At 45.2% G+C, this 23,952-nt stretch overlaps 4 protein-coding genes across 5 annotated transcripts in view; 3 read left to right on the plus strand and 1 right to left on the minus strand.

The window, feature by feature from the left end:
• The window catches only part of LOC144698197 (uncharacterized), a 510,286-nt gene that overhangs the window by 138,299 nt on the left and 348,035 nt on the right, over positions 1-23,952 (plus strand). The window lies entirely within an intron of this gene.
• Positions 1-23,952, plus strand: part of LOC144698215 (uncharacterized) — a 186,576-nt gene that overhangs the window by 133,532 nt on the left and 29,092 nt on the right. The gene's annotated exons all lie outside the window — the stretch shown is intronic.
• LOC144698216 (uncharacterized) overlaps positions 1-23,952 on the minus strand; it is a 500,519-nt gene that overhangs the window by 99,562 nt on the left and 377,005 nt on the right. The window lies entirely within an intron of this gene.
• Positions 8,501-9,670, plus strand: LOC144697769 (interferon-inducible GTPase 5-like). Its single transcript, XM_078569767.1, has one exon. The coding sequence runs from the start codon at positions 8,501-8,503 to the stop codon at positions 9,668-9,670; it is 1,170 nt and encodes a 389-aa protein (XP_078425893.1).

Genomic DNA, 23,952 nt, shown 5'->3' on the forward strand with positions numbered 1-23,952 from the left:
CCCAAACCTAAAGGTGGCAGGTCCCTTATTTTCCGTTCACTCATGGCTGGCATTTATTGCCCCTTCCTCATTTTCCCTTGAGAAGATGATGGGGATTTGCTTTCTTGAATTCCACTGAGTGGCTTGCTGGGCCATTGCAGAGGGCAGCTAGGAGTCAACCACATTGCTGTGGTTCTGGAATCACATGCAGGCCAGACCGGGTAAGGATGACAGATTTCCTTCCCTAAAGGACATTAGTGAACCAGATGGTTTTTTACAACAGGAATTATAGTATCATGATCACTGTTACTCACTTTTAATTCCAGATTCATTTAATGAACCTAATTTAAATTCCTTCCGGCCACGGTGGGATTTGAACTCACGTTTCCTGATTATTAGTCCAGTAACATGACCACAAGGCTACTGTTCAACTCAACAGAGTTGATAAGGTGATAATAAAAGCAAATGGGTTCCTTGAGTTTATAAATGGAGGCACAGAATATAAAAGCAATGTGATTGTACCAGTACTTGCATGACTGTTCTTTCAGAGAGCCAGCAGTCACAATGGGCCAAATGGCCATCTTCTGTGCTCTAATTTAATGGCAACGCAAGCCTTTTCTTCTCCTTAATCCACTCTTGGACAGAGATAATGCCTCGAAGCAGTGAATATACTGAGAAATATACGCAATTATCCTGATTCCCGTTTGGGTAGAGATGTGACCTCTGTCCTTGTCTCACTTTACAGATTGTGATGGAAAGCTCAAATCTTTATCGATCTCTAGTCAGGCACACTGTGCTAGATGATTCAGCAAAGCTGTCCCAGAAACGAGATGGTGCCTGAAAAAAATACCATATGCCAATCTGTCCACCATCAAGTTAGAATTTGAGACAATAAGCGAACACTTTATTTTAAAAAACCGTTCACAGGATGTGGGCTTCGTTGGCTGGGACAGCATTTATTGTCCATCCCTAATCGCCCCTTGAGAAGGTGGTGTTGAGCTGCCTATTTGAACCGCTGCAGTCCATGTGGTGTAGGTACACCCACGGTGCTGTTGGGGAGGGAGTTCCAGGATTTTGACCCAGCGACAGTGAAGGAACGGCGATATATTTCCAAGTCCGGATTTCCACCTTGGCTGGAGAGGCAGAACGGGGGCGGGGGCGGGGGTGGGATGGTGGGGTGGTGGGTGGGTGATGGTGGGGTGGTGGGTGGGTGGGCGGGCCGGCGCAGCCTCAGGATAAAGGGTTGGCAATTCCGGACTGAGATGAGGAGAAACTTCTTCGCTCAGTGCATTGTGAACCTTTGGAATTCCCTGCCCTAAAAAATTGTGGATGCTCAGTCGTTGAGTATATTCAAGACTGAGATTGATACGTTTTTGGATATTAAGGGATATGGGGCTATGTCAGGCGAGGAAGTGGAGTGAGGTAGAAGATCAGCTACGATCTTAATGAATGGCGGAGCAGGCCCTTCTGCTCCATGATGGCCCCTTCTTGCCTAATAATCTATTGTCTGACTGATTAAACTTCGCCATTCAGTATAACCTTAGCAGTGCACTCAGCTAAATTGTACAGTGACACACTAAACTCAGGAGCATCTTGGGGGATGAACAATTTGAACCATTTCTTTAAGTAACATTCGTGAATCGTTAAGTGCCAGGCAATGACAATTGCCAACAAGAGAGAATCTAACCATCTCCCCCTGATGTTCAATGACATTACCATCACTGAAACCCCCACTATCAACACCCTGGGAGGGTACCATTGGCCAGAAACTGAACTGGACGAGCCATATAAAATACTATAGCTACAAGAGCTACAGACTGGGAATTCTGAGGTGAGTAACTCATCTCCTGACTTCCCAAAGCCTGTCCACCATCTACAAGGCACAAGTCAGGAGTGTGATGGAATACTCTTCACTTGCCTATATGAGTGTAGCTCCCACAACACACAAGAAGCTCGACACAATCCAGGACAAAGCAGCCCGCTTGATTGGCACCACATCCACAAACATTCACTCCCTCCACCACCGACGCACAATGGCAGCAGTGTGCCCCATCTGCAAGATGCACTGCAGCAACTCACCAAGGATCCTTTGAAAGTACGTCCCAAACCTGTAACCTGCACCACCATGAAGGACAAGGGCAGCAGATAAATGGGAACACCACCACCTGGAAGTTCTCCTCCACGTCACATACTATCCTGACTTGGAAGGAAATCGCTGTTCCTTCACTATCGCTGGAACTCCTTCCCTAACAGCACTGTGGGTGTACCTGCACCACAGGGACTGCAGCTGTTCAAGAAGGCAGCTCACCACCACCTTCTCATGGGGCAATTAGGAATGGGCAATAAATGAAAGAATGAAAAAACAATTTTACAACAGGACAAACTATCTTTAAGTTTTAAAAAAAAGTTTTTAATTTTAACCATACCAATTCCTAGCCCTGTGTAAGCATATCAAGAGGATTGGGGTATTAAACGTCATATATTGATAGAGACAACTAGAATATGGCCAGTAATCATTGATCCATCCCAATAATTTCTTAGTTCCACAGGAAGGTGGGTTGCATGGAGCACATCAAAGGTAACAAGCAATTCAGTTGAAGAGAATTAGCTGCTAAATGCCAACTGGAGAAGACAGGGCCTCAGTTTAATGTGTCATCCGAATGTCGTCCCTCCGACAGTGCAGCATTCCCTCAGGACTCATCCTCTGACAGTGCAGCACTCCCTCAATACTGATCCTCCATCAGTGCAGTGCTCCCTCAGTACTGACCCTTCGACAGGGCAGCGCTCCCTCAGTACTGACCCTTCGACAGGGCAGCACCTATCCTCTGACAATGCACCACTCCCTCAGCACTGACACTCCAACAGGCCTGCACTCCCTCAGTACTGACCCAACCCCCTCCCTCAACAGTGCAGCACTCCCTCTGCACTGACCCTCCAACAGTACAACGCTCCCTTAGTACTCACCCTCTGACAGTGTAGTGCTCCCTGAGTACTGACCCTTCGACAGGGCAGCGCTCCCTCAGTACTGACCCTCCGACAGAGCTGCACTCCCTCAGTACTCACCCTCCAACATTGCAGCATTCCCTCAGTACTCACCCTCTGACAGTGCAGCACTTCCTCAGTACTGAATCTCCAACAGTGCCAAACTCCCTCAGTATTCACCCTCCGTCAGTGCAGCGCTCCCTCAGTACTGACCCTCTGACCGGGCATCGCTCCCTCAGTACTGACCCTCCGACAGGGCGACGCTGCCTCAGTACTCACCCTCCCCACCCCTAACAGTGCAGCACACCCTCAGTACATCTTGCCTTCAGTGCTGACCCTCTAAGAGGAAGCGCTCCCTCTGTTCTGACCCCCGCTCCAACACTGCAGCACTCTCTCAGTACTGACCCTCCAACAATACAGCGCTCCTCATTTCTGAGCCTCTGACATTGCAGCGCTCCCTCAGTACTGACCCTCTGACAGTGCAGATCATCCTCAGTACTGACCCTCTGGCAGAGCAGCACTCTCTCAATACTGGCCCTCTGACAGGGCAGCACACCCTCAGTACTGGCACTGAGGAGTGTGAGACTTGATGTTGTGCTCATGTCTTTGGAATGGGACTACAAATCTACAACCTTTTGATTCGGGGGTGAGATTGCTACCCCTTGCACCCTGACTACTATTTAACTGTCGTGTCCCAAGGGGGTGGCCTTTTCACTTGACCATGATCATGTCTAAGTGGATGCAACATTTCACAGCTGGTTTCTGAGTCATGTTAGTCACTTTGGATGCCCCTTTGCTTCCATTAACCAATAATTGGCTCAATGAGATGGTGGAGATGTTACATAATAAATATTCTGAGAGGCGACAATGAGTCAATGGAAACTGGGCTGCACCATTTTCAAATTGACATAGGTGCTTCAGTTAAGTAGTCAGAAGAGATCAATTAGCATTATATAAAAGCTGTGTGAGCATTTAGCAGAGTTGAATGATTGGGTGGTTAGTGAAGGATATTCACCCAGGTAAGTGGATGATGGACTTTCAGTTAAAGACAAATCGGAAATGTTGGGAGCAATCAGCATGTTGGGCACTATCTGTGGGGCGAAAGGAGAAAAACAAGTAGAGTTAATGTTTCAGGTTGATGACCTTTTATCAGAACTGAGTAAAGATAGAAATGGAATAGATTTTCAGCAAGTGGAGACGATTGTTTTCAAAATTGAAATGTAAGTGATTGAAGGATGAGAGGTTTCATGGTGTGGTGTCAAGGGAATTAGATTTAGGATAAGTAAAGAAACAAAATGTGTCTATAGGTGTGAATGGCAGAATTTTTAAGAGCCGCTGTTGTCTGAATGCTTTTTTAAAAAAAAAAGTAAAAGTGAAACTGGCAAAAGAAACAAAATGGGGGCAGAGATTAGTCTGAAATTGTTGAACTTTGAAGGCTGTAGGCAGTGTCTGATTTGAGATGATGTGTTGTTCCTTGGGCTTCACTGGAATAGTGGAGCAAGCTGAGGACAGGTTGGAGTGAGAGCAAGGTAGAGAATTAAAATGGCTGGTAACAGTTTTTGTGAACTATTGAGGAAAAAATCCATTGTTCCCCTCATCTCTTGGTCATGGCACTACTATCCGTTTTTAGCATGCTTGTTACTTTGGTGAGTGAGGAACCTAAAGCTCTTGAAGTAACGTTCCCTTTGCGTTTTTGACAATTTGAATTGCTGAGCAGCTCCTTGTCTGTCCTTCCACTAAACAAATTAGGGAGGCTCTGATTGTTTCCAGTGAGCTCAGAGACTTTTCCAAAACCATCTTAGTGAATGAAATGGAATAACATGTCTAAGATGAAGAAGTCTATTTGTGTTGGTTTATTTGAAAGAGCTACCTCTTTGTCCTGTGATAGTGACTGGTAGTGCAGAGCCGATCCTCCTTTTAATATGGCTAATGTTCGTTGGAGCTGTTGGCCTCCAGCCTAAACCAGAAAACTGATTTGAAATTGAGTTAGAAATAGTTTGTGGGAGAGGGAAGGTGATGTTGGGTGTCTAATTTCCAGCCCCTTTTTTATGTAATCTCAGTTGAATAATGCTGTCTTGGTGAGATATATGTTAAATCTAAATGTGCTAAGCACTGCAGTTATAGATTAACCAGGCCATTGAGCAGCTTTGCACAATTAATTTGATTTGAAATGCTATTGATTTTCCTGACAAATAATGATGCTCATTAATTTGTTACTAGTCTAGAGTTCTGACTGAGTTGTAATGTTACATTATTTTACAGTGAAAAATCTGGATATTCTGGCTTTTATTTTTTGAGAATCACCCAATCATGTTCCCTAGTACCTAGCTGTTAGATGCTGACTGGGGTCTTTAAACATATAAATGTGATTATAATAGGTTTCCACTTGTGGGGGAGACCAGATTTAGGGATCATAAATATAAGATTGTCACTAATAAATCCAGTGGGGAATTCAGGAGGAACTTCTTCTCCCAGAGAGTGCGGGAGAATGTGGAACTCACTCCCACAGGGAGTGGTTGAGGTGAATAGTGTAGGTGTATTTATCCATCTCCACCAACCCCCCCCCCCCCCCCCCCCGCCCCTTAAATACATTAGGGAAATGGGAATAGAGAGGTATACTGAGTTAGGTGGGAGGAGGCTTGACTGGAACATTACCACTGGTGTGGGCAGGAGGGGTTGTATGAGGTTTCCCAATGTTCCAAAGAAAATATTGATTGATATATTCTCTAGATTCACAATGATTCCTGGGATGAGGAACTGTAGCTATAAAGATAAGCTGGGACTCTCTTGGAGAAAATAAGGCTGAGAAGAGACTAGATAAGAGAGATTCAAGATCCTGAGGGCTATGGACAGGTAAATAGTGAGAAACTGTTCCCACTCAAGAGAACATCAAGAACTAAAGGGCACAGATTCAAAATAATTGTGGGAAAAGGAGTAAATGTGATGTGAGGAAAATTTTTTCACCCAGAGGGTGGTTGGAGTCTGGAACGAACTTCCTGAAAGGGTGGTGGAGGTAGGTTCAACCGAGATATTCAAAGGGAAATTGGATTGCTCCCTGAAAAGTGTGCGAGGTTACAGGGATAAGGCAGAGGAGTGGGACTAGGCAGAATGCTCTTTCAGAGAGCCAGTGCAGACACAACGGGCCAAGTGTTGTCCTCTTGCACTGTAAAGATACTTTTGGCATTGTATCATAGTATTTCTTGGATTGATGTGCAAATCAAAAGGTTGAATTTGAGTGGATTGTTTAGTTATATGCTGTCAGAATTGACTTCCCCTGGTCAGTGACCCTGATAGCCTGCTTGAGATCATTTGAAGAAATGATTTACCCGCACACTAACATAGACAACTGGTCATTGAGGGCCCTGTGCCTTGTGGTTGTCCTCTCTACATCTGAATAGAAATGGGTTTGGTTGACTTCTTACATATGGGACTTGCCTCCATTAGATGTAATTAATCCTGCATTTATTTACACTGCCGTCCAGTTGAATGGTCGACCATCACCGATGACCATCTGCAGGCTAAACAGTTTCTGCATTTGTACAGCACGGGGAGGCCGTTCAGCCCATCCTGCATGTACTGACTCTTATCTGATTAGTTCCGCTCTTGTGGTGTTCCCTGTAGCCTTAAAGTTCCACAAATAGGAATATTCACTTTAGAATCTGCTGCTGCCGTCGTTTCACAACCGTTTTTTTAAAAAAAAGTTTCTCGTGTTGCTACGGTTTGTTCAGCAATCCCCCGTTTAAAATCTAACTCTGCTGTCATTGAATGGTTTGTGATATTTTTTTCAGAACCTCAATGTCCTCTTAAGCTTTTCCATTCTCAAAGCAATCCCAGCTTCTCCACGTTTTACCTGTACGAGGAAAAGCTGATGATACCATGGACTAGGAACACAGATTTTAGTTAAGAGACGGGGTGTGGGGCGGGGAGAGGGTGGAGGAGAAGTGTGAAGAACATTTTTATTTTTTAACACTGCGCGTGTGATGCCCGCGAGGGGTGGTGGAAGTGGGGGGATGAATGATTTCAAAAGTGGTATTTTTTTCCCCAAGCCTCAGTTTTGATGTGATCCAATTTTTATTAACCACTCCACAGCAAACTCGAGGGTAGAATCGGAGGAGTAGTTTATTTTACACATACAAAGCAAACACGTACCACACCTCCCACACACTTTTACGTTCATACAAAAGAGGGATAAAGGAAGCATTACAGGGCAAAGACCACAGAAAATAAAAATTATTTCACTGGACTCCAGAATCAAAGGTCCAATGATGTATTCCTTTCAGAGTCAGCAGTTGAAGACTAATCCTGGATAATTCACTTTTCCAGTGCGCAGAACTTCTATGATGAGATGAATTAGTCTTGTAGGCGCTGGTGCAGTAAGTTCCAGTAGAAACAGTGCAGATGGGGGCTAGGGCCTTTTAAACTTGGACAGAGTCCTGGCTCTGCTGCCACTTGCTCTATGGAAGATAGCAATCTGCTTCGCAGCTCCACAAGGCAGGGTAACTGGTTCTCCCAGCTAGGATGGTGGGGAAATCATGTGATATGACTCCCATTTCTCCACTTTGGTTCGGACAAAGGATTTATTTATATTCCTTAGTCTGGATTCTTGATGGTTAATGTTTCAACCATTAATCATTTCCAAGAGGTTTTGGGGTCCTTTGAACTCTGACTGGTCTTCTCTGTTGGCCAGGCCTTGGCCTTAGAAATGTAATTGGTCTTTGTACAATTTCCTTGGATTTGATCTTTGCAGTCACAACAATCATTGGCGTCTCTTCAGAGATAACGAAGTGGCAGTTGTTCTGAGTGCCAGGAAGTTACTTTTGTTTGAGTCAGCCAGCAATGGCTCCAGTCATTTGAAAGCCTTCATCCAGGTTTTTTTAAACATGTAATTTAGCCACTTAAGTTTTATAAAAATAGTGATCTTGGCTACAGGACAGCAGAATATGCAGGACTACAGGGAAATGGCACTAGCTGAATTGCTCAGTTGACAGATCGAATGGCCTCCTTGTGTGACAAATCTTGTTGTTGTATCTAGCAGACTAGCACGCAAGAGATTAAAATCAGGCGTCCATCTATACGAAGTGGCCTGTCTGTTTCCTCAAGGCCTGAGAAAAAGGTGACTTCCCTCAGTTGGCATTGAGTTAAATTTTTTATTCATTCATGGGGCGTGGGTGTCAGAATTAACCGCATGTAGGCCAGACCAGATAAGGACAGCAGCAGATTTCCTTCCCGAAAGGGCATTAGTGAACCAGATGGGTTCGTGGCCGTCACTAGATTTTTAGTACCAGATTTTTATGGAATTCTAATTCCACCATCTGCCATGGCAGGATTTGAACCCGGGCCCATACAGCATTGCCCTGTGTCTCTGGATTACTAGTGCCATCCATTATGTGGCACCTCCACTCCCTCTCTTCTCCCACGTGTTGTTTGTGGGTCTTAGAAACGGAAGGAGGACTCTTGGAGCTCATCGGTGTGTTCATTCTTTCTTCTACGCTGTAGATTAGATTCTAACTATGGTTTATTTTTCTCTCAGTTTACGAGCATGGATTTGGAAATTGAGGGGATTATAGGAAGATTTTCAGATGCCATGAGCCGTGGCGGGATATCCGAAGTGGCATCTTTGGTGAAAGCTGAGAGGACCAGATTGGAAAGCGTGACGGTTCATGTGGCGGTCACCGGGACCCCGAGAGCGGGGAAGTCTGCTTTCATTAATTCAGTCATGGGTTTCAAGGATGGCGAAGATGGCGCGGCACCCACCGGCCCCGCCCAACAGGTGACAAAGCCGGCGCCTTACAGCCGGCCGGGGAACCCCAGTTCTGTGTTCTGGGAGCTGCCCAGCGTTCGGGGATCCGGCTTCTCGTCGGGCAACTACCTGAAGGCGGTGGAGGTCGACAAGTACGTCGGCTTCTTCATCCTGTCATCGACGTGGTTCACGTGGGAGGTCGCAGCCCTTGTCAGCGAGCTCAGGCGGGTTGGCAAGCAGTTCTACCTCATTCGCACCAAGATTGACTTGGGCCCTCCTGGCTACAGGGAGAAGGAGTTCATTGAGGACGTCCTGAATGTTTTCACCGCTGGCTACTTTGAAAACCTGGACATTGAATACGCGATTGCTCACTTCTTCTGTGTCTCCTGCCACCAGGTTGACAGGTTCGACTTTCTGGAGTGCGTCCAGGCTCTGCAGAGAAATTCCTCTCCTCCACTCCAGAAACACGCCCTGCTGCTCTCCCTGCACTACTTGGCCAACAAGATGGAGCTGAAGGACTCCCTGAGGGAGTTCATTCCGGTGTCGGCGATCTACAGCTGCCTCATCGACCCCATCCCCATCGAGCAGCTGCCTTACCAGGCCAATGTCCACTTTCTGTACAACGAGATCCGGCTTTACCGCGTCCTGTTAGGGCTGGACTACCCGGCCTTGAGCAAAAGGGCCAAGCTGATTCGCCAGCCGACCTTTGTCCTCTCGGATGAGATCCAGACCACGATGGCAAAGATGCTGACGGAGAAGGGCGTCTCGGAGGAGCTGCTGAAGTGGACGGAGATAAACGCGTCGGTCTCCCACAGCTACGTGAAGTGGATTCCCTTTCTCGAGACCCTGCCTGGAGGGAAGCTGTCTGGGGCTTCCACCATCCGCTTGTTGGATACCATGCTGCAGAAGTTTACGGACGATGCCTGCCGTGTTCAGAGGAAAATGGAGGATGTACTGAAGGGTGAATAACACTGTTTGAGGCCCAACAATCTAATGGTGTTTGGTACACATGAAGGGAGAGCAAAGCTCAACTTCAGTATCAAAGGCCAACGTTGGTATCCTCTGGTAGGTGACGTGGCTTAATTCCCTATTCTTTTCCTCCATAGTCTGCAACGTAACCTTTGTTGCAGAGGCATTCCATGCTCTGCCAGTCCAAGATTGTTAATGCACAATGCCTTCTCTTCTGAAAGTACAAAACATATCCATTTCATCCCAAGACCTTCAGATGAAATTCTACTTGGCAGTTCACATGGGCATGGGCCAAAATTGAAGGCTAGGCACTACAAGACTCGTATTTCACTGCAGCCGGTAGCTACCATGCTAGGTGGGTGTGAAGTTTTGCCTAAGCACATTACTGCAACCCTCCAGCTGTTGTCAATGCAACATATTGACTGACCCTCTTTGTCTGAATGAGCAACATAACCCAGATGTGTTTTCTTTTGTAAGTTTAAGCTGTATTGTACATCCAAGTGTTGATGCAATATTGGGGATAATTTCTTCTATCCTTCCCATGTTAAACGTAGCAATAGCTCTTGTAGATGTTGTAATAGTAAACACCATCATTAAACAGCTAATGACGGTCTTTGTAAGCCCTAGTGTAGATTGAATTGCTGACTCTCCACTTTTAAAGGTGATGGGCGTGATATTTTTGACTTTAACCTGAGTCCAGTGTGGTTGTCGAGCAGTTGGGGATATGATGCAACACTTCAATTTTTTTTTTAAAAAAATGAACCTTTGTTTCAAGCACATCAACACTAATTAAGCCCAATATTTTGTCAGAATGGCTGACTATTGACGGCAATGCTTTGTTTTCCTCTCCTCCCAACAGGAGGAGATATTAGAAACTTGTCACTGCAGGGGGAGTTGGTGGGTGAAAGGCCAGGATTCAATAAGGAAATGCCAAATGTGTGCAAAAGAAATGGAAGATGTGATTTCTGAGCAATGCAAGTAAACTCACTTTTTTTGCTGAAAATGTAAACAAAGCTGTTTCTTGTACAGATTACAGCTGAGTGAGTCTCATTTTATTTCACGAAAGGAATGCTATTGGGAGTGTCAAAATTCGCACAACTTAACGTTTCAGTCTATTTCCAGTTGATAACTGAACCCACTACGGTTATTTGAGAAACTTCAGAATTTAAATAAAATTATTAATGTGTACAGTGACTGATCTGACTTTTCAAAGTAGCTTTAGTGAAGGGTTTAACTGCAGTTGACTTAAAAATAAAAAAAAAAATTTTTTAAAGGCTTCAACATTTTTTGTTAACTGCATGTAACCTGTTTGTCATCCACTTTTTCATTTTCCAGTTCTGTTCAAGAATTTCCTGTAAATACTGTTTTCATAAATGCAGGTTTGTATGTGGGTCATCAAAGACTTTTTGTGTTGGAGCTGCCTGTCACTCGTGAGGAATTGATTTATTAAAATGAATAACTTATGCAATTTATCCTGGAGTCAGCTACCTTGGAATTTTTTCTCTATGATAACTGTGTAGTTATGTTTCTGAAACTGGATTAGGTATACACACGTTCCCAAACCCTGGATAACTTTAAAAGCAATTTTTGTTTTGATTTGCAGCATAGTGAAGCCATTTAGCCCATGTCTGTGCCAACTGGGATTGGTCCCTAGCCTTGTGGGTTACAGCATGACACGCATATTTCCAAGTGCACTTTTTGGGGAAGTGGTGGCGTAGTGGTATTGTCACCAGGCTGGTATTCCAGAGACCCAGGGTAATGCTCAGGGACCTAGGTCCAAATCCCAATGGTGAAATTTGAATTAAATTTATATTTAAAAAAAAAAAAATAGACCCCACGTCTGACCATTTTTCTTGTTGTAAAGTCCCATCTGGTTCACTGACCTTCAGATGTTCTTGTCCTTATCTGGCCTACATGTGACAACAGATCTACAGCAATGTGGTTGACTCTTAATGTCTGAACAAGGTCAATTAGGGATGGGCAATACATGCTGACCAAGCCAGCGATGTCCACATACAATAAATGTGTATAAAGTTGCTGCCTGTACCCCATCACATATGAATTTCTAAAAATTCATTCATGGGATGTGGGCTATGCTGGCTGGGCCAGCATTAATTATCCATCCCTAGTCGCCCTTGAGGGTGGTAGTGAGCTGCCTTGAACAGCTGCAGTACATGTGGTACAGATACACCCACAGTGCTGTTGGGGAGGGAGTTCCAGGAGTTTGACCCAATGACAATGAAGAAATGGCTGATATATTTCCAACTCTGGATGGTGAGTGACAATGATGGCAACTTCCAGGTGGTGGTGTTCCCATGTGTCTGCTGCCCTTGTCCTTCTCGATGGTGGTGGTTGTGGGTTTGGAAGGTGCTTGGAAGGGGATTTGGTGAATTCCTGCAGTGTCTTGTAGATGGTGTACACTGCTGCTACTGTCACTGATGGAGGGAGTGAATGTTTGTGGATGGGGTGCCAATCAAATGGGGCTGCTTTGTCCTGGTTGGTGTCGAGCTTCTTGAGTGTTGTGGGAGCTGCACTCATCCAGACAAGTGGAGTTTTCCATCACACTCCTGACTTGTGCTTTGCAGATGGTGGACAGGCTTTGGAGTGAGGAGATGAGTTACTTGTCACATGGTTCCTGGCCTCTGACCTCTCGTAGCCACAATATTTATATGGCAGTTCAGTTTCTATGCCCATCTAATCCTTCTGCCAATGACATTAAATTTGTCTCCTGGTTGTTGAAGGATACCAACATTCCCCTTGGTGAGGTCAATCTGTGGGCAATGGTGGGCAGGTAGCAAATGATCCATTCAGAGGGGTGTCTTCCCTTGGTGTACCTTTCTCTTTGAAGGCCAAGTGACAGGTTCTGTCTCAGGCACTGCACCATGAAGCTGCCAAGTGACATTGGGGATTGTTGCCACTGACCATTTGTGGCATAGCATGCCAACCCATAAGAATTGATTCCCAGGTGCAATTGTCGATGCTTAGGGTCTTCGTGTCATGGCTACAAGCATCCTTGAACCATTCCTTTGGTTGTCCACTAGTAATTTGTCTCCATGTACCTTGCTACACGGATGGTCCTTGGGAGTGTGACCATCTTCCATTGTTATAACCACAGCCAGTGTTAATTGTTGTGCAAACCAAATCTCAGGGAAACTTGTCTTATGGACTATACCCTTGTTTACATAATACAAAAAAAAGGCGATGTACCGATCTTAGTAAGAAGTCCAGTAATGCTTTTACTTTCTTAAAATCGCAAGAGTTTTATTAGCAACAATAAAGGGAAATGTAAACACACAAGATTAGTTACACCATTGATGTTAGGTTTTTTTTTTAAAACATTCCCCCAAAAAAAAGGAAAATTCTACTTGGTCAAACCAACAAGTAAACACCTCCCAGGCAACAGTCCCTTTTATAGATGGTTAGCTATAAAATCCAGTAATATTACACAAGGCCAAGTGTTGTAGCTTTAATAAAAGCATAGCACATGACCTCTACCCTCTTCCACTCTGTTGGAATCCACTTCAGAATAAAACTGCTTGTTGCAGCCCAGGACTTTTCTGTTGACTGAATGGCCGGTTCAAATGGCATCCTCTCCGGGCCCAGGGCTCCAGCTATCTCTAATCCTAAACTCTTTCCCCTTCCATCCCAGTCCCATTGTTCTCACACCTCTTTGAAACTCAAACCCTTCCACATATAAAATCTTTTTCTGTTTCTGTCTTGTCTTTGCTTTTTGGGTCAATAAAATATAGTAACCCCACTACTCTACCTATGGAACTCATGCGAAATGTAAAGATGGTTTTTGGTACCGCTGACTCCCCTTTGATATTCAAACAAACTCTCAACTTCTCTAAAAATGCAAATTTTAGATCTAACCTAGTTACTTATACCTCAAGCTTAACACCCCTATCCTTTCCATCTTTCAAAACCAACAAGACAACCTGACTCCTATTAATCTCCTGCACGCACACGTGCGCACACACTGCCTCTGTTTGAGTACCGACACACTTAGGCAGTCCTCTCAAATACAGAGCTCCTGAGGTAAATGGGTACTTCATATCCACTCTGCATCATGGCCCTCCCCATTACAGATAAAATGCCTAACTTTGTACACCACTTATATCTGTTCCTCGGTCTCTGTGCCAAAGAAAGCGAAATCGGGAACATTTTCTTCAGGGAAGCCCCTTTGGAAGGGCCAGATTTAAGGTAAGACAGCAGCCATTAAATTGGGTTCCATTTTAGATAGGAAGCCTGCGAGTTTGAAGTGGGCCTGGAGGATTCTGACGACTAAACCTCAAATTTTTCCATATCGGCAAACAAAGAATATCATTACCAAGTTGATGAGTCCCTCTAGGTAGCATCTATGCTAGCAGAATGATTTAATATGCTACAACATCAGCACATTTGGCACCTTGACTTCCCAATATATGGTGTGTTTGGGGGGAAAAAAATCTTAAAAATGAGTCAAATGTCCAACCACCTCTATGCAGAGTCCCTCAAAAGCATAATTATGCGTAATCATTCCTGCAGTTTATTTTCTTTAAACTAGAAAGGCCATCCAACACCAGCTTCCTCTTCCCAAGCCAGTATGCCCAGTGGCGAGGCGCAAATCACTCCAAACCTACTCTGGTGCACAGGACAGTTCTTTCATATGCCTGATACCAGACTCTGGAAGCAACTGCTGTACTCAGAATTCAGTGGAGGCAGGAGACCCTTCATTGACGCTTCTTCCTCCCCACCCCCCTTCCCCTCCCCCCGCCCCAAGTAACACCGACTCATGGGAGTCCCTGGCTTGTGACCGACCAAAATGGATGGAGGAGGTTCTTTTGTGAAGGTGAAGCCCAGGCGTCCGAAAGAGCATGCAAACCCGTGGAGAAGCCATCTGCCCCACCCTTCAATCTCCAGCTGTCGCTGCATGTGGCACAGTCTGCAGATGGTACGCTGGGCTTCTCAGCCACCATAGAACCCATTGGACTGGAGTGGAAGCAAGTCATCCTCGACCCTGAAGGGCTGCCCAAGTAGGTGATGTTAAATCACTGCACAAATTATCACCTCCTTTCAAAATATTAAACAGGAATTTTATCCAAATAAACATTTTAAAGTTTTCCTCTCTAGCATTTCATTTACATAGTTTTGAAAAGTAATGCACGCACTGATGAGGGTTGAACCAGGACATTCAGTGACTCGTCTGTCTCAGTGCCCTTATATTCCAGCTACGAGGGAGCCTTTGATATATATTTAGACAGTGAAAATACAGCTGTAAGTGAATGGATATTGAGTCTTAAACCCAAAGTGCTGGAAGAGGTTGAGACCTTTTGAATGGAAACTCCGATGGGGAATTCGGGAGAAACTTCATTTCCCAGCGAGTGGTGAGAATGTGGAAATCGCTACCACAGGGAGGGGTTGAGGTGGATAGCACAGATATGTTTAAAGGGAAGTTGGAGAGACATTAGAGAGAAAGGAACAGAAGGGTGTGGTAAGCGGGTGGGAGGAGGCTCATGTGGAGCATAAATACTGGCATGCAGCAGATGGGCCAAATGGTCTGTTTCTGTGCTGCTGTCGTGTAGAAAAGTCGGCCCTTTCAAATAAAAACCCTATGGATAAATTTAATCATGTGAAATGTGTAATTTTTTTAAAGTCTCAATTTGTGTGCTAGAAGTTTTATTGAGTTGAAAAAGCAAATGGAAATTTGTGTAGAATTTTTTTGGCTATATGTAGGAAAAGAGACTTTAACATTTTGTTCAATAGTAGGGTATAAGGCCACAGATGATAGTCAATGAGCCATTACCGCTTAGAAGGGAGGCCATTTGGCCCATCGAGTCCATACTGGTCCTCTGTAGAGCAATCCAGTCAGTCCCATTCCCTCCACTCTATCCCCGTACCCCTGCAAGTTTATTTCCATCAGGTTTCCACCCAATTTCCTTTTGAAATCATTCATTGTCTCTGCTTCCACCACCCTCGTGGGCAGCGAGTTCATTACCACTCGCTGTGTAAAAAAGTTCTTCCTCACATCACCCCCGCATCCCCTGTGCAAAACCTTAAATCTGTGTCTCCTGTACCTCGCTAATGGGAACATGTTTACTTTGTCTACTTTATCTAAACCTGCCCTAATCTTATTCACCTCTAACAGTGGAGATGTTAACATTTTTCCCCATAGGAAATATTGACATGATTGGAACATTAGAACATAAGAAATAGGAACAAGAGTGGACCATTCAGCCCCTCGAGCCTGCTCCGCCATTCAATAAGATCATGACTGATCCTCTTGTGTTTCGATTTCTACATTCCCATCTAACCCTGGTAACCTTTGATTCCCTTGCCTCATAAGAATCTGTCCACCTCCTCCTTAAATATATTCAATTACTCCGGCTCCACCATCTTCTGAGGCAGAGAATTTGAAAGTCGCACAGCCCTCTGAGAGAAAAAAAAATTTCCTCATCTCTGTCCTAAAAGGGCGACCTCTAATTTTAAAACAGTGCCCCCTAGTTCTGGACTCACCCATAAGAGGGAACATCCTTTCGACATCCACCTTGTCAAGGCCGTTCCGGATCTTGTATACACTTCAATCAAATTACCCTGATTTTTGAATACAAAGCCTGACTGTATACCCAGCATAGCTTGTTGGCTAGCAGCCTGGCCGCAGGGTCATAGGCTGTAGATTCAAGGCCCAGTCCAGTGACTCGAGCCCACAAGCTGGGCTGACACTCCTGATGCAGTGCTGAGGGAATGCTGCACTGCCATATGAGGCTTTTAACCGAGGACCCCCCGTCTTCCCTCTCGGGTGGATGTAAAGGATTGCAAGGGTACTATTCCGAAGAAGAGCAGGGGAATTATCCCTACTGTGCCATGAGCATTTATCTCTTGGCCAATGACACTGAAAAAAGCAGTAATCACATTGGTAATCCGACAATGCGACAGTGCTTACACTTCAAAAGTACTTCATTGACTTGTAAAGTGCTTTGGGATGTCATGAAAGGTGCTTTATAAAGGCAACATATCTACCAAATTGTTTAGAATAGATAAGAGTTGTGTATTGCTGAGGCACATGCTGCAAAGATTTTCGTCTTGCACTTAGCAGATTGGTCAAGGTGTTACTTTGGACAATGCACCAAGGGAACTGTTTCCCCTCAGGCTTTTGTTTAATTCAAAAAAAGGCGTAATGCCTGGACATGTTCCTTTTGCCTGCAGAGGACAGGTTCCTCTTTCTGAATATATGTCGCTTCTGCTAAATCTTCTTGATCGGAACCCGTGTCCCCTGAGCATTAGCCTGGACCACTGGATTACTAGCCCAGTGACAGTACCACTACACCGCCATCTCCCCCGAAACTCTTTGGGCTACATTTAAGTTTTTAGTGGGTGGTTGCACCTCAAGAAAGTTTAGTGACTCTTGATGGCTTGTGTTAACAACTCTTGTTTGGACATGGAGACAATTATTTGGCCTTGATCAATCATCCTGGCGTTGACCGTTGATTAACTTGCCTTCGATATTTCCTCCCAAGTTTTCAGCAATTAGATGAGGTTATGTTCTTTTTTAGCCATCTTAATGCCTTTTAAGGAAATATGTCCTCTTTTTCAATCCTATTAATGCTTCTTAAGAATATATTTTCCCTTTTTCCGTATCTTAATGCCTTTTAAAGAAGATATTTTCCTTTGTTCAATTATCTTAATGCCTTTTGAGAAATGCTCTCTTTTTCAGTCATCTTAATGCCTTATAATATGCCGCCTCCATGCATTTGAGGAGATATTTGATCATCTTAATGCCTTTTAAGAAGCTTTTCAAAATTCTCCAGATTTTGGGAAGGTTCCATTAGATAGGCATATAGCAAATGTGATTCCTTTATTCAAGAAGGGAGGGAGACAGGAAGCAGGAAACTACAGGCTCGTTAGCTTAACATCTGTCATCGGGAAAATGTTAGAAGCTATTATTAAAGATGTTATAGCAAGGCATTTAGAAAAACTCAAAGCAATCAGGCAGAGTCAACATGGTGTTTTGAAAGGGGAATCATGTTTAACCAATTTATTGGCGTTCTTTGAAGGAGCCACATGTGCTATGGATAAAGGGGAACCAGGAGATGTACTGTAATTAGATTTTCAGATGGCATTTGATAAAGTTTCACACAAACGGTATTGTGGAAAATAAAAGCTCATAGGTGTAGGGGTATATTGGCATGGATTGGCTGGCTAACAGGAAACAGAGGGTAGCCATAAATGGATCTTTCTCTGGTTGGCAGGATGTGACGAGTGGTGTACCGCAAGGATCAATGCTGGGACCTCAACTTTTTACAATTTATGTAAATGACTTGGATGAAGGGGCAGATGGTTTGGTGGCTATATTTTCTGCCGACACAAAGATAGGTAGGAAAGTAAGCTGTGAAGAGGACATAAAGAGGTAGACATAGATAGGTTAAGTGAGTGGACAAAGACCAGGCAAATGGAGTACAATGTGGGCAAATGTGAAATTGTCCATTCTGGCAGGAAGAATAAAAAAGAAGCATATTATCTAAATGGTGAGAGATTGAAGAGATCTAAGATTCTGGATGATCTGGGTGTCCTAGTGCATGAATCACAAAAGGTTAGTATGCAGTAATTAGGAAAGCTAATAGAATGTAATAGTTTATGCGAGGTGAATTGAATACAAAAGTAGGGAGGTTATGCTTCAGTTGTACAAGGCACTGGTGAGACCACACCTGGAGAACTGTGTACAGTATTGGTCACCTTATTTAAGGAAGGTTGTAAGTGCGTTGGAAGCAGCTCAGTGAAGGTTTACTAGACTAATACCAGGAATGGGTGGGTGTCTTATGAGGAAACATTGGATAGGTTAGGTTTGTATCCGCTGGAGTTTAGAAGAGTAAGAGGTGACTTGATCGAAACATTTATGATCCTGAGGGGTGAGTGGATGTGGAGAGGCTGTTTTCTCTTGTGGGAGAATCTAGACTAGGGGTCACTATTTAAAAATAAGGGGTCACTCATTTAAGACAGAGATGAGGAGAAAATTTTTCTCTCGGAGGGTGGTGGGTCATGAAACTCTCTTACTTGAAAGGCGGTGGAAGCAAGGTCTTTTAATCTTTTTAAGGCAGAGCTACATAGATTCTTGATTGACAAGGGGGTGACAGGTTATCAGGGGTAGGAGGAGGTTACAATCAGATCAGCCATGATTTTATTGAATGGCGGAGCAGACTTGAAGGGTCTTTTGGCCTACTCCTTCTCCTAGTTCATATGTTTGTTTATGTCCTCATTTTGGTTATCTTAATGCATTTAAGAAGTTATGTTCTCTTTTTCAGTCATCTTAATGCCTTCTGAGAAGACATGTTCTGTATCTTAATGCATTTTAGAACATTTGTCCTCTTTTCCAGTCATTTGGGGAGATGTGTTCTATTTATCAATCATCTTAATGCCGTTTGAGAAAATATGTCCTTTTTAGTCATCTCATGGCCTTTTAAGAAGATGTGCTCTCCTTTTGCGAATGCCTTTTAAGATGTTCTATTTTTCAGTCATCTTAATGTCTTCATCTTCATGTCTTTTGAGAAGATAGGTCCCCATATCCTTCAACATGTTAATGCCTTTTTGCGACGCATTTTTGGGGAAAGGGGCTTGTAATGGCTGTAGGGGCCGAATAACCACCCCAACCACGTGGTCCTCATTTTGAATTCCGACCGTTGGCGGGAAAGCTCGAGCCGCCCGCCGCCCGCCGCCCGCGCGGGTTCTGGAGGTGGTGGGGATCTGATTGGACGGCGGGCCGCCGCCGCGCGATGGGCGATGCAGAAGCGCCCGCCGTGATTGGACGCGGGGGCGTGGCGATGGCTGTCCCTGCCCCCTCCCTGCGGCCGCCCCGGTATTTAAGCCGTTGGATGGAGGGGGAAGCGACGCCATTTGAGGATGTGAGGTGGAGGGGCTGGTCATGGAATAAAGTAGAAATAAAACATTATAAGAGGGAACACTGTTTTTGAAATAAGGTTACTATAATCAGGAGAGGCACCCCTTTGTTTTAAAAAGTGAAATAAAAGGCACACAGGACCTCATTGGGTTGCCAGTTTTGGCAGGGTCAAAGGTCGCCCAAACATTGGCCAACTAATGTGGCTCTGACTGCATGTCAGAACTGTTGGACCTAAATGAAAAGTTTCCCTCTTAAGAGGGAAGATAGGCTTTAAGAGATAGGAAAGGTTGCGACATAGTCCTAGAGCAAGTCAGTGAAGCTTATCAGGTTGGAGGTAGGCAAGTGACCAGTGGCGGGCTGAAGAGTTGAAATAAGGCAGTAAAGGGTCTCAGAGCACCAAAGGTCCAGGTAAGACGAAATGGCAGGAATTACGTGCACACACACACCATCATTATCATCATCACACCATCATCATTGCATGTGGGCAAAAGGGAGAACGGCGCCAATTTCACTTGGGATTCGCCGAGTGCCCCTCGCTCAAACGGAGCCAGGGCGACGCCCCGGAGCGAATTGCTTTGGCGTTGCACCCTTCAGCCACCTTGCGGAGCCCTGGCCAATGTTGACGCGTGGGAGGATTTGGGTGCCCCACACCCGAAACGCTGCAAGCTGCCCCGCTGGCGGCAGCAAGCAATAAAGGGCGGCGAATGGCATGTCGGCTCTCCCCTTGCGAGGGAGGTGCTGTTTTAAGAGTAAGGAAGTTTTGCCCCCATTATACAAGGCCTTGGCGAGACCACGCCTGGAGCACATGTGCACAAGTTTCAGTCTCCTTAGCTAAGGAGACTTGCCTTTGGTGGGGATGCAGTGAGGGTTCACGAGACTGATCCCTGGGATGCTGGCATGGAGGTGAAGCGCAGAATGGCCTCCTTACTCATTCCGTGAATCCCTACGAGAGGGCCGACCTACGAGGTGAGATTGAAGTAGGGGAGCCTGTTACCGCTGGAGTTTGGAAGAATGGGAGGTGATCTGATTGAAACTTTGAACATTCTTCGAGGGTTTGACGGGGTCGGTACCGACAGATTATTTCCCTCCTGCGGCTGTAAAGTCTAGAATGGGGGGCGGCGGGGGCGTCACATTCTCAGGGTGAGGGGTCGTCGATTTTGGACTGAGATGAGGGGAAATTCCTTCACTCGGAGGGTTGTGAATCTTTGGAATTCTAACCCCCCCCCCCCCCCTCCCCGAGAGCTGTGGATGCTCCGTCACTAAGTCTATTCAAGTCTGAGACTGATAGGATTTTGGGCGCGAAGGGATAGGGCAGGAAGGTGGAGTCGAGACAGAAGATCAGCCGCCATCCTAATGAATGGGGGAAGGGGGCAGGCCCGAGGAGCTGAATGGCCTCTCCCTGTGCTGCCGAATGGCCTGTTTCTGTGCCCTATATCCTGTGTGGTTTCCGACAAGTGCCCCAGTTCCTTCTGCTAACACCCCTCATGCGAAAAACCGACAGATTTGTAATAGCAGGCAAACCTTTAAACTGTGAATAAAAACGGGGCTCATGAAATAATTCATTATTTAGGAAGTAAATAGGAAGGGAATCCCCCGTTTAAAAATCGTACCATTGTAACTTATATTGACTTTCATCATTCTCTCAACCAAAATACAGCGGCTGACTCCCTCCCAAACCGGAGCTCAAATTCAGTGGTATTGTGGTCACCCTTTGCAATGCAGTCATTGACTGCTGGATGATTAACAAACCCCCCCACCACCCCCCCCCCCACCCCTCCCCCGGTTGTCCCTCCTCTCTAACTCTCGCCTGGCCTGTTCCCGAGCCATTTTGAAAATATACTGTTCTAGAAAAACTGTCCTGGCTGTGTTCTAGAAATTTGAGACCGCGAGTAGAGTGCTGGTGTAGTGTTGTGGGTTTAAACTGCCCACCCGTGTATGTGACGGTGATGAGGAAAGCTCGCAGGTGGCTCCTGAATTATTTCATGAGCCCCATTTTTATTCACTACTGTTTAAATCTCTGCCTACTCTTACAAATGTGTTGGCTTTTGGCATGAAGGATGTTAGCAGAAGGAACTGAGACACTGATCGGAAACTACACAGGATTATACAGCACAGAAACAGACCAGTCGGCCCAACCAGCCCATGCTGCTGTTTATGCTCGACTCGAACCTCCTCCGATATTCCTCATCCAAATCTCTCATTGTAACCCCTCTATTCCGTTCTCCCTCATGTGTTCATCCAGCTTCCCCCTTAAATACATCTACACTATTCACCTCAACCACTCCCTGTGGGAATGAGTTCCACATTCTCTCCCACTCTCTGGGTAAAGGAGTTTCTCCTGAATTTCCCATTGGATTTCTTGGTGACTGTCTTATATTGACAGCCTCTGGTTCTGCACTTCCCCACAAGAGGAAACGTTCTCTCTGTATCCACTCTTATCGAAACCTTTCATCATTTTAAAGACTTCTACTAGGTCACCCCTCAGCCTTCCAATTTTTCCAAAAGAGACCCAGCCTGCCAACCCCTGCCTGATATATATACCCACGCATTTCTGGGATCACCCTTGTAAATCTTCCCTGCGCCCTCTCCAGTGCCCCTGTATCCTTTTTATAATATGGTGAACAGTTCTGCACACAGTACCGTAAGTCTGGTCTAATCTCGGTTTGGTGCTGGTTGAGCAGAACTTCCCTACTTTTCAATTCTAGCCCTCTAGAGATAAAGCCTGGTGTTTGTTTGCTTATTTCTACGGCCTCGCTAACCTGTGGCACGGTTTTCAATGATTGACGTATTCGTAACCGAGACCCCTTTGTTCCTCTACTACACCTAGACTACCATCTTCCAAGTAATTCGTGACCTCTCTGTTCTTCCCACTGAAATGAATTACCTCACATTTATCTGTGCTGAACTTTATTTGCCAATTATTTTCCCATCCTGCAAGTTTGTTGCTGTCCTCCTGTAATTTGTTGCAGACCTCCTCACTCTTTCCCCCAGCACCCCCTGCCAATTTGGCGTCAGAGGCAAATTTAGAGAATGCATTGTGAAACTATTCCGATACTCCCGAGACTGATACAGTGCCGGATATAGCAGAATATATATATTTCTGCTATTCCCCAAGACCTGCCCCAGTTTCAGTAGTATAATGCAGTCTTCCCTAGTTGAATATCTGATGAGAGATTGATCGCCTCCAAGCTTTTATTCTCATTCACGGGACTTGGGCACCGCTGGCAAAGTTAGGATTTAATGCCCTTCCCTAAATTGCTCCTTGAGAAAGTGGTGGCGAGCTGCTGCCTTGAGTATAACTGAGAGGCTTGCTAGGCCATTTCAGAGGGCAGTTAGGAGTCAACCATATTGTTGGGGCCTGGAGTCACACGTGGGCCAGACCAGGTAAGGTTGGCAGATTTCCTTCCCTAAAGGACATTAGTGACCCAGATGGGTTTTTACAACAATCAGATAGTCTCATGGTCACTGTCACTGAGACTAGCTTTCAATTCCAGATTTATTTAATGAACTGAATTTAAATTCCCTCATGCCATTTAAAGATCCAAACACACATCCAGGCCTCTGGATTGCTAGCCTAATAACATAACCGCCCAGGCAATCCAGTTTTATAAAAGTCTGAAGGAGTTCTTCCAAATGACCCTTGTGACACCAGATGTTGAACCACACATTCAACATTTTGATCTTGTCTACTCTATGCCAATTTACTGATGTATGAGAGAGTAATCTAGAGGTTATTACTTTTGTTTTTGCTTTTTAATTTAGGCCCTAGCTGCTCATGCTCCCTGAGCAGAACCTCTTACACGATAATACCTATGTAGCTGGTACCTACATGAACCACGATAACTGGGCCCTCTTCCTCCCTCTCCACGTTATTCTCCAGCCCAAGGTGATGTCCTTAAATCCATTACTGAGCAGGCTGCACAGCTTTCGGGACTCACACACTTGGCTACTGTCCCCGACTATTCCTACATTTTGTTCTCCCCGCCACCCCCCACCCCCAACTTGAATGGTCCCCTGTAACTCGGTACCATGGTCACTTTGCTCATACATCAAGCTGCTGTCCTCATGGCTCCAAGAACTTTGAATTTATTGGACAAGTGCAAAGGCTAATGCGCTTCCGTTGCTACCTTCTTGATACCCATACCTGTATCACCAGTAGTCACACCCTCCCACGCCTGACCACAGACTAAATCTGATATTATGTAACTTAAGGCGAGTGGCTGCTTGCTGAATCAAATTGTCCAGGCAACTTTCTCCCCATTGTCCAAAGTTCAGGCTCCAGCTTAACAACTCTGAACTGAAGTTCCATGAACTGCACTTACTGCAGCTGTGGTTGCTGTGGATCACATTCGTGCCTACCAATTTCCAAATGCTACGGCTGCAACACATCATATCAAGTCAATTCTGATCT

The sequence above is a fragment of the Cetorhinus maximus genome, chromosome 23 (genome assembly GCF_964194155.1).
Source record: "Cetorhinus maximus chromosome 23, sCetMax3.hap1.1, whole genome shotgun sequence".
NCBI classification, from domain to species: domain Eukaryota; kingdom Metazoa; phylum Chordata; class Chondrichthyes; order Lamniformes; family Cetorhinidae; genus Cetorhinus; species Cetorhinus maximus.